At 42.0% G+C, this 11,081-nt stretch overlaps 2 protein-coding genes across 2 annotated transcripts in view; both read left to right on the top strand.

The window, feature by feature from the left end:
- Nucleotides 1-1,073: 1,073 nt before the first annotated feature.
- Nucleotides 1,074-9,877, top strand: ufl1 (UFM1-specific ligase 1). Its single transcript, XM_058086545.1, has 19 exons — nt 1,074-1,467; nt 1,828-1,973; nt 2,116-2,144; nt 2,324-2,421; nt 3,552-3,666; nt 4,058-4,188; nt 4,846-4,904; nt 4,990-5,136; nt 5,373-5,548; nt 5,614-5,793; nt 5,930-6,056; nt 6,863-6,982; nt 7,163-7,283; nt 7,362-7,525; nt 7,838-7,968; nt 8,734-8,814; nt 9,011-9,096; nt 9,181-9,361; nt 9,437-9,877. The coding sequence occupies exons 1-19, from the start codon at nt 1,391-1,393 to the stop codon at nt 9,641-9,643; spliced, it is 2,376 nt and encodes a 791-aa protein (XP_057942528.1). The 5' UTR covers nt 1,074-1,390; the 3' UTR covers nt 9,644-9,877.
- Nucleotides 9,878-10,277: 400 nt separating this feature from the next.
- Nucleotides 10,278-11,081, top strand: part of ndufaf4 (NADH:ubiquinone oxidoreductase complex assembly factor 4) — a 1,570-nt gene continuing 766 nt past the window's right edge. The window contains exons 1-2 of the mRNA XM_058086666.1: nt 10,278-10,647; nt 10,770-10,867. Coding sequence (XP_057942649.1) covers nt 10,476-10,647; nt 10,770-10,867 — 270 coding nt within the window. The 5' untranslated portion in view covers nt 10,278-10,475. The remainder of the gene's footprint in view (nt 10,648-10,769; nt 10,868-11,081) is intronic.

Here is an 11,081-nt window from a genome sequence, read left to right as displayed (position 1 = left end):
ACACCAAATACGTGCATTTCACTTTTGAGTCCCAAAGTACTAAAAAAAAACGACCGCTGGTGTCACTGAAGGGTCGGAATGTCACCCGATCTTCACGACAAAATCACCGAGTTGGTAACACTGCCAAGAAATGATGGAGGTTTTGCCTTTAACATTAAAAACACAAGAAAAAAACACTTCACTGCAAATCAGTAAAACTCATCTTCTGGTTATGGTTAAGACTGAGGTGTTTTGTTTTGCAAAAATGTTTCTACGGGCAGTGAGTTACAATAATCCAACCTGCAGGTCACACAAGCATGAGCAAGCTTTTTGGCATCTGGTAGATTTTTTTAAATGCTGTTCCTGACACTTCATCATATTTGGGAACAAAAGGAAAGATCCTGATGAAAGATGACACCAAGGTTCCTGACTGTGCTGTCATCGGTGATGGCAAGACCATCTGTGGCGGTTATCTCATTTGCAACCTTGTCTCTGCTGGGAACCAAGGACGATGATTTCACTTGCATCTGAATTTAACAGTAAGCAATTTGAGGTCATTCAGCGTGTCTCGTTTGATTAGGTTTCATTGATGGAGTTGATGGATCATTTTCTAATGATATTGTATGGGGGACATATAAAGGCTGAACAGTACAGGTCTCAGTGGACCTTTGGAATGGGAGTCCAACATGAGATTGAAGTGTAGACTTTAATGGTAATGCTAATGGTTTTATTTCATTTGAACATGCATCAGATTACAATTGAATGCATCCCATAATCAGTTCCCAGTTCCACATGTCCAAAAGGAGTAGGAAGAAGCAAAGCTTATTAAATCCTACCACTCCATCTGGTACTTTAGCCCTAACCATAACCCTAACCCTTACTTTTACATTACCATGTTTTAAAAAGAAAATCGATTGAAAATGGAATTTATTTCGGTGCATATCCAATGGAAATCGACGCTGCTTTACGACAGCCAATGGCTGTAAGTAGTACTATGATGTCGCAATCCAATGAATCCAAATAACAGGGTGTCTGATTGGTTCTTTGTGTGAGATGAAAAAAAACCCGGAAGTGACCACCGAGCTTGCAGCATTTTGTCTTCAGAAAAACAGTAAAAGTCGGTCCTGACAGAAATAGTCAAGTACAACCATAAAAATATTTAATAATATTTACAGTATTTATACCAGGCATATACAGATATACATATACAACATGTATAGCGTTTGAGCCACAGGTGGCGGTAATGTCTCCTCGAATGTTTTCCCTTCGGTCAAAATAGATCAGAAGAAGAAATAGACCCGTAGCTCTTCTAATCTGAAGTCTCCTACGACGAATGTTGACGTGTCGTAAAGAGTTTGCCAGTGAACGGTAGTGAATATCTGATTATCAGTGTTTATCGTATCGCCTCATCATGGCGGCCGACTGGGAGGAAATTCGACGACTTGCAGCTGATTTCCAGAGGGCACAGTTTGCCGATACTGTGCAAAGGTAAACACATGTAACACAGCATGCTGTTTAGTTTTTATTCGGTTACGATTCGAATGATGAAATATGTGTTGCTGCTTTTGACTGAACTTTTACGTGTAAGCTAAAATAGGACCGTTGGTGTTCACCAAAAGGGTTGCAACCTATTTGTGGTGTTGGGTTGCAGGTGGCCTCTACGGGACGCCATCGGCTCATTTGCATAACGAGTCACGTGTGCATGTCCATTTTTAAAAAGACTACATACTAAGGCAAAGCATAATGTAAACAACACATGTTCTACACGCAGATGTGCGTGGCTCGTGTGTTTTGTAGCACAGAGAAAAATAAGTTCCCCTTTAATGACTTCAGGAATCTTCTTCACAGGTTATCAGAGAGGGATTGTGTGGAAATTATTGCCAGACTCATTCAAGACAAGAAACTGGATGTGGTGCACACCCTTGATGGAAAGGAGTACATCACTCCTGCACAGATCACCCGAGAAATCCGGGATGAACTTTACGTTCATGGAGGTCAGTCTGAAAGACAAATTGAGCTTTTTAACGTAGTCCTAGCATATGATACAATACATACATATATGATGATACATACAATACAATATGATAATACTTTCAAGAGAAATATACATGCAATTTTTGCTTGCATGTTTTTTAGGACGAGTCAACATTGTGGAACTCCAGCAGGTAAGCAACATCCATTTTCTATACAGCTTATCCTCACAAGGGCATGCTGGAGCCTATCCCAGCTGTCTTCAGGCGAGAGGCGGAGTACACCCTGGACTGGTGGCCAGCCAATCACAGTGCACATATTAGACAAACAACCTATGGACAGTACCCTGTAACTCTTTGATCTTTTTCTACAGATTATCAATGTGGATTGGCTCCATGTTGAAACGAGAGCAAGCGATATTGCAAAAACGGATAAAAGTGTTCAGCTCGTCCTGGGACAACTTATTGATGAGTGAGTGTGACCTTGTCTTTTTCTTATTATGTTTTCATGTTTCAACACTAGCTGATTTCTAGAGCCTGCATCCAACATTAGTACTCGGTACAAAAAGGTGAATTGGTTTGAGAAAACAGGGAGAACATGCAAACTCCACACAGAGATGCCCGAGGGTGGAATCGCCCAGCTGTGTGGCCTGCGCACTAAACACTCGTCCGCCGTGCAGCCCTGGTTTCATTTACATTTCATTTAAAATGTGCTGTATTGAGATCAATTTGGTGTTTAATTATTTATTTTCTGTTACGAGAGGTTTCCTTTAATACACACAGCTTCTTTGTGCAATGTCAGACAATGGAAGTCTGAAGGATAGGGGTGTCCAAACTTTTTCCAGCGAGGGCCACATAGTGTAAAATGAAAGGATGCAAGGGTCACTTTGCAATTTTGTAAAGCAGCACGTTTAGATATGAAGAAGATAAGAAGTTGTGATATAGGTGAAGAAGCCTATTTTTTTGTCCTTTGCACTTTTTTTAATTTTCCAAATATTTCAATTTATGTGTTATAATTTTTCTTCTTCTAATACTAGGACTTTTTTCTGTAATTTTTGACTTAATTTCAATAATATTATAATTTTTCCTCAATCTATATTTTTTTTAATTATAACTCTTATTTTGTTTTGTTAGTTTCTCATAATATTTTTTGTTAAACATAGTTTTTAAATATTTCAAATTTGGTACTAAAATGACATTATTTTTCCTCCTTTGTCATGAAATTTTGGCTTATTTTTTCTTGTTAGGATACATTTTTTTTCTGTTTATATTTTGACTTCATGCTTGGAATTTTCTTGTTATATTGTATTCTCAGAATGTGCTGCAAGCTAATAAAACAACCGTTTAGATTCCACAGGTGTTATGCCATTGCTGTAGTACTGATTTCTACCACCAGAAGGCATTAGTGTACTTCAAATGGGAATGCTGTCATGTGAAGAATGTGCTGCGTGATGTAAATGTAAATTTAATAACATCATAACAAAATAGTAACAAAGTAATGTTTGTTATCTTTGTTGATATTTACAAAAAGTTCAGTGTTTATTTTTTTTGTGCAGCCTTCCCGCTCATTTTCCAAATATGTTTTTGTTTGTGCAACGACAGCAACTACCTGAACCATTTAGCAGAGGAAGTCAATGACAGACTGCAAGAAGCTGGGCTGATCAGAATCGCAGATCTTTGTAAAAGCTATGATCTTCCTGGAGACTTCCTAACCGAGGTGAGCAAAGAATGATCAGAAAACTCTAAAATTGCCTCAGACAGCAGTGGATCGTCCGTGACCACTAATAATATAGACAGCAGACAGTGAACATGTACTTGTTATGGTTCCTCACAAAGCAACAGGACAATGTTGGATTTAACTAAAAGGCTTCAGGTGCCAACATGCAGGGCAGGAACTAAATGTGGCACACAAGTATCGATTGGGCACAGATTAGAGGTAAACTAGACCCAACCCCAGTCAATAGGAGCAGCAGAAAGGGAACATTTGGCAGAGCTGACATGGACACAACTCACAAGTACCTGTTCAACCTAAATATATTGTACGTTTATGTATCAAAAGTGTAAAAAAAATAAAATAAATCTGACTCTGTGCTTGTTCACCATGATAGGAGCTGTCAAAGCGTCTTGGGAGAGTGATCCAGGGAGAATTGGATCAGTACAACCGAGGAATCATATTTACTCCTGCCTTTGTTGCTCGCCACACAGCCAAAATAAGAGGGATATTCAGTGCCATCACGCGGTAAAATACTGGTTTTCAACCATTACCAATTCATAAACTGGATGTAATACATGACCATACACACCACTGTTTGGTTTGTAGAGTGGCGTGAAAGTGTTTGCCCCCGTCTTGATTCTTTTTTTTGCACGTTTGTCATACTTAAATGTTTCAGTAAATCATCAAACAAATGTAAATATCAGTCAATGACAACACAACTGAACACCAAATGCAGTTTTTCATTGAATGTTTATAAACATAACTGAGATTAATTGAGATCAATCAGTCTGAAAAGGGTTATACGTAAAGCAATTTCTTAAGCTTTGGGACTCTGCAAACCACAGCGAGAGCCATTATCCACTACTGGCAAAAAACATGGAACAGTGGTGAACCTTCCGGGGAGTGGCCGGCCAACCGGAATGACCCGACGAGCGCATCCATGACTCATGAAAGAGGTCACAAAAGACCCCACAACAACATACAAAAAACTGCAGTCCTGCTGTCTACCAAAAAGCCCTGAAGGAGAGTATCCAACCATCTGATGGTGACCTCAAGCTGACACCAACTTGGGTTCTGCAGCAGGACAATGATCCAAAACACGCCAGCATTTTAGTGTGACAAACGTGCAAAAACTCCTGTATATACATTACTGTATATTTGAATATTATTCTTCATCACTAGGCCAACACCCGTGACTGGCATGATTGGTACATTTGGCCTGCAAGGGCATTTACTACATTGTAAGGACACGCTCTTTCTTTTCTTTGGTTTGGTGTTGCTGCTGTTTTGCTTGTTATTGAGCTGTAACTCTTTTCATATGGTCAGCTGTTCTCATAGAGCTGGTGAACACCGGACGCCTAAAAGGATCAATTGTCGGAGGGAGACGGGACACAGCTGTGTACATCCCGGATATCTACTCCAAAACACAAAACACTTGGGTGGATTCTTTCCTCAAGCAGAATGGATATTTAGGTACATTTTATGTATATTATGTTTCTCAAAAGGGCTGCACGGTGGAGAGTGGTTAGCATGTGGGCCACATAGCTTCAATTGCACCCTCTGTGTGGGGTTTGCATGTTCTCCCCGGGTTTTCTCAGTGGGAGTCGGTGTTCATCAACCAACGAAACCCCGAAAGTTGACTTATGAATTGCACTGCATTTTGTGACAATATTGTTTTGAGCCTTTTTGTTTTGACTTCTGATTGGCAGAATTTGATGCACTGACCAGGCTGGGCATCCCAGACCCCAACAGCTACATCAAGAAGCGCTTCAAGTCCAATAAGCTTCTTTTCCTGCGAGCCGCCTGTGTGAGCCAGGAACTAGTTGACCAGGTAGAAGCCTCGATAGAAGAAGCCGTCAACTCCGGCATGTGGACTGATATACAGGTACGGTTTTACAGTTGTTCCAGAATATGCCACCATTTTCAAATGCGCTATCTTGACCGCTTTAGCCAATTTTACCAAGTTGCCTGTCAACGGAGGACATCGGGATGTTGATCAACCAGACCATGAGGAACATGAACGTACAATCCACTGCTAGACTACTGGGAGACACCATGGTGGTCACTGAAAAATATATCAGCGGATGCCTCTCGCTGTTTGATGATTCCATACATCAGAAGGCTCAGAAGGTAAGTCAGTTGATTGGTGCTGGCCTTGGTTCTTCCGGCCCGTGGATCTGCACCTTGAACGACAATGGGATCTGAACCGCATGTTCTCTGGTGGCAACGAGTATCTCGGTTATATGTTGTGTGATGTGCTTGTTAGGAAGTGAAGAGCAACCCAGTGTTGCTTATCACTGAAGAGGATCTGAAGCAAGCGTATGCGGTTCCAGAAAATGCCGGGCTGTCGAAAAAAGAAAAGAAGGAAGCAGAACGCAGGAAAAAAACAACAGGTTTGAAGTTCGCCCAACACAAGTAAACATCTTATTTATGGTAATGGTAATGGTTTTATTTCATTTGAACATGCATCAGATTACAATTGAGTGCATCCCATAATCAGTTCCCAGTTCCACATGTCCAAAAGGAGTAGGAAGAAGCAAAGCTTATTAAATCCTACCCCTCCATCTGGTACTTTTACAATCAGTAACTGTTACATTTGTTCACCTCCTGCTTTCCATAATATTCCATGTATACGTGGCTATTGACTGTTGAGCTAGTGAGTGTTTGGAGTCATGCTAAATTAGCAATTAGCTGTATGGGCTTTTCAATGGGGGCGATGGCTATACTGCTAAATCATAAACTAGAATATGGCTCATCGCTGAGTGGATGATTATCCTGCTCGCTTAATGTTGACATTCTCCAATTTTGGATCAACATTTGTAATAAAGGTGACTGCTCCAAATCCTCGTCTTCTTCAATATGCTTCACATATTCAAAATCCAAACAGTACGTATATCTACTCACCAATAATGTATGATAATGTAGTTCCATAATCAAATGGAAACAGAGTAACGGCGCATAACTATGGTGCATTCAAGGACCACCCAACAAAGTGCGGAATCTCAACGCTTGAGGAAAAACATTATGTAAATGCGGAATGGTGATTGTGCGGTTATCCCCTGTATTGTATTTTCTATTTTTACACACCGTGTTGTGCTACTACTATTACTAGCATACAGTACTGCAAACTGTATTGCTGCTACTGGAGCCTTAGTTTCCCTGTGATGACATACCGTATTCTGTTCACTGTTCGTTCCAGAGGGCAGTGGCTCTGTGAAAGCAGGTGGAGGAGGCAATGCCAGAGAGATCCGAACTCGTAAAACGAAGAAGAAAGGGAGGAAAGATGACGACAGCGATGAGGAAACCAGACCTGAGAAAAGTATACACATGCGTATATCATTTTTGTCTATACCGTTATTAGCTGCTATCCGTTTAGATGATGACCACAATTAAAGAAGGGGCGGTGACTCTAAACCACAATCACTCCAGCACCCCCCCTGTGACCCTTGTGAGGATAAGCGGATGAATGAATGAATGAATCTCTTGCTTTTCCTCCCAGATCTTGGTAAAAAGCAACAAGCCTCATTCATGATCCAGGAAGAAATCCAATCTGTATTGGAAGAGCGACTCGCTGACTGTCCACAAGACATCTGCTCTGAGCTGGCAGAGCTTTTAGTGCGGTAAATCGGATCTAATTGGACTTCCCTTCTCATTTTCTAAAACTTCCCAAGTTTGTAAACAATTCACCCTCTCTGCAGGCCTTTGAACAAAGCCTACCAGGAAGCCCTGCAGACTTTGCTTTTGTCCAGCTCCTCTTTAGTCTCGGGGGCCAACAAAAAGTCTGTAAAGGATATGCAGCAGGAGATAACTAACCTGTACAACAACATCCGGCTGTTTGAAAAGGGCACACTGTTCTTCTCAGGTAAATCTACAACTTTCTTCTCATTACCCTTATTTCAACCATTGAAGACACATGCGCACCATTTTCAATACAGTACATCCCTGCTTTTCGTGAGGGCTACACTCCAAGACCACCAGCGTCTACGACACAGGGCTTGTTGCCAAATATGCTAGTTAATTCAAGTATTGTCGAACAATGTGCGAAATTGCAATATTGGATAGAAAAACATGAAAAAATTGTTGGGGGGGGGGGGCTTTAGCATATAGGTGGCATATGTTAAACATGTGAACAGTTTTAAGGGTTGTGTGTGTATTTGACATCCCGTCCTTGCAGAAGAATCCCAGGTCCCCATTGTCAAGCACATCTTGAAGAGCGTCTGTACAGATGTTACCAATATTCTGGTCAACTTCCTCGCCGCTGACCTGATGATGTCTGTTGAGAATCCCGCCACCATAACCAATGAGGTCAGAGCTTCATCTACTAAATGTGCTGGCGCTCGACTCGTTCGCTTACTCACCGCTGCTACCGCTAGCTACGTTTAAAAAGAAACCAGGTACTGTCATTAATTATGCAACTGTTACAACTCAGGGGCGTTCAACATGACTCATGGTTTAGTGAAGACTCCAGTTTTACCCACTAACGGGTACTCTACGAAGACTCGGGTTTCACTGACTCATAGGTGCTCGGGAAAGACTCGAGTTTCACTGACTCACAGTTTGGCAAACACTTGATTATCACAGACTGATGGGCTGACAAGGACTTTTACCCCGCTAACGGGTAGCCCATGAAGACTGGAGTTTCACTGACTTACAGGTACAACTGGTTTCTGCACATGCACTTTGTGGTGAGTGACTCGAGTACCCGATTCACCTCAGTGAGCGACTCCTAAGAAATATGTCCTCTCTTCCCCAGATATGTCAACTATTTAGGTCCTCACAAAAACATCTGGCAGGAGAAATGAAAGCTCCTCTGTTCCTCTCGTGATGCAGTCTGCATTTCTAGTCCACTGACATGCGCATTATCTTTCATTTAAAGAAATATATATTTGCATCATTTTTAATATGTAAAGATTTTGTTTATATTTGGCTCTCGGCACAATGTTGGAAATGTCTACTTGACCTACATTCTGGGGTTTGCATTTACATAGAATGCGACCTTGAACAACGGACAGGAGCAGATTATGAATTATGCATATGCTCAGCATGCAATCTGTCATGTTTGGCTTTTAGGTAAGAGTCAAGATCTTGGGCAAACTGCCGGATGAGCTCAAAGTACCCCTGATGAAGCTGCACAACTGTCTCAATGGCAAAGTAAGTCACTTATACCTGTGCTCACCAAGTAACCTGTTCATTTTTCAACCTTTTGTATTGAGTTGTGGTCTCACACACACAATAACCCGCACAGAAAACTTTTGGGATTTTCCAGAATCTGCACCTATTCCAGCTGTATTTCCTCTGATTTGTGCTTTCTGCCAAAACGAAAAAATGTTCTGTTTGTACTTTCCAGTCAATGGAGGAGTTTGTGAAACAGCTGGAGAGTTCTGCTGAAGTATGTGGCTTTATGCTGAAGAAGGCAGACAAGAAAAAAGAAAAGTAATGAAAAGACAGATGGACCACTTTCTGTTTTTGATCCTCTTGTGATTTTTTTTTTTTATATATGCATATTTTTCTTTTCAGACAAGCCCTACTGTTGCATCGCCAGACTCTGACCGAGCAGTTGAAGGAGACGGAGGACCCCGCTCTGGTCCTCCATCTCACCAGTGTGCTGCTGTTTCAGGACAGTACTCACTGCATCCTACACGCTCCTGGACGCTGCGTACCTCAAATCATAGGAACCCTCACAGGCCGGATACCCATGGTGTGTTTCTGTGTTCTATTGTTGCATTGAATCGTTATCCAGTAATAGCCGCAGCATAATCTGGACATGTTGCAGGAGAAGCATCAGCTGCTGAGCGTCTATCAGAGCCTGGTGGTGAAACAGTTGACCAGCCAGAGTCAAGGAAGGAAGCAGGAAGTGAAGGACGAGGCAGAGGAGCCGGATGAGGAGACCCAAAGGATCTTAACACAGTTCAAGCTTTTGACACCTCAACTCAAGGAGCTCGTTCTATCCCAGAAGAAGACATCCACGAGTGAGGAGTGACCCTTTTCACATGAAATATGATCTCCACAAATGATCAAACCATTACTTGCACAATAGGAACAACCATGACTCAAAATAATCCAATCACGCAAGTTATTTACAGGCATACCCTTTATTATGGTTAAAAATAAAAGGTATGCTTCTACAGTCCTCTCTGGAGTGGAGATAAATCTGCCATCAGATTGCTTGTCTTATCTTCAACAACACAGAAATCAAAAATAAATTGAAAACAACTTGGGCTCTATTTTTTCCGACTGCCAACTGTGGCGCCGTCAACGTCTGCTGGAGAAGGTCTTTTATTTTGAAGGTTTAAATTTACCGGCGACAGGATGTGCTATACCGATGTTGGCCGAGTGTTACCGAGCGAACCCGGAAGCTGTGTTGCTCCAGTAGAACCGGTAAACGCCGATAAATCGTGTTCTCAAAATTATGTTATAATGACCAAATCATGCCGTCTATGAGGCAGGTAGTATCAGAGGTAATTGTTAAGTCTTACCTGTGTCAGGTTGCTCTCGGGAATGCAGTAATAGGAGTCGTAGGCGTCCACTCGACACATCCAATATGGCGGCGACGTTGACGTAGGGCTCGGCGTTTAATGTGAGGTCTACGTGTATATGGAACCGGGGACTTTTTGTCGTGAAAGTGAAAATACGGGAAACTGTCTAAAGGGGCGAAATACGGTAGGTCCCGGTGAAAACTGGACTTTTGGCACATAAGGCTTACTTCTTTACTTGTCAATGTGAACTCACTTATTCACTGAAAAGGCGACGGTGTACACTAGGTGACACTAGATGGCAGTGTGGCGCCTTTCAATGCAATTTTCGCTCTGTCAATGAAGACAGAAGAAGACAAGGACCTTTCATTGCCTAACATGGGAGGTCGAGTTGTACGCATGTTAAGAAATTTCAACCTGGAAAACAGAGTTCAGCGGGAAATCTCCAAGGAAAAGCCGCGACCGGCACCGAGACATGCCGTCACACAAGCAGCCTTCACCCCCCAAGAAGGTGAGACAGAGCCTGGACGCTAAAAAGCACGTCTCGGCGGGCATCATCGTGCTTTTATTCTATTCACCCACCTGCAAAATAGTCAATTCTTCCACGTTGTCATAGCAAAGTTATGTTTGCAGGAAATGGCGGTGTTGTCCACCAGAAGAACGACCCTCTGCTATCAAACCTTAAGTCTGTTTATGTGGAGTCCACAGACACACAAGCAGGGACGACAAAGGTCAGTACTCAATGTGGAGGGAAACAACCTTTTTAAGATATGATGCACCTATATTTTACATATTTTAAGCCGGTCACTACAGGAACAAAACAACTGATTGCCTTATCCCAACGAGCTAATGCTAAACCCCCAAACCACTTGCTATGTAGCCAGGATGGCGACTAATATAGAGTGAGTCTAACATCCGGGTACTCGCAGTGCCATTCTTTTAAAT

This window comes from Doryrhamphus excisus, chromosome 1 (genome assembly GCF_030265055.1).
Source record: "Doryrhamphus excisus isolate RoL2022-K1 chromosome 1, RoL_Dexc_1.0, whole genome shotgun sequence".
Lineage (NCBI taxonomy): Eukaryota > Metazoa > Chordata > Actinopteri > Syngnathiformes > Syngnathidae > Doryrhamphus > Doryrhamphus excisus.
The sequence above is the reverse complement of the archived record's forward strand: the minus strand, read 5'-3'. Positions and strand labels throughout refer to the sequence as shown.

Bases quoted from the DNA above. Each gene is read 5' to 3' on its own strand.
- ufl1 (XM_058086545.1), top strand. From the start codon at position 1,391: ATGGCGGCCGACTGGGAGGAAATTCGACGACTTGCAGCTGATTTCCAG. The intron at 1,468-1,827 runs GTAAACACATGT...TCTTCTTCACAG, and splicing joins TTTGCCGATACTGTGCAAAG to GTTATCAGAGAGGGATTGTG. The intron at 6,983-7,162 runs GTATACACATGC...TTTTCCTCCCAG, and splicing joins GGAAACCAGACCTGAGAAAA to ATCTTGGTAAAAAGCAACAA.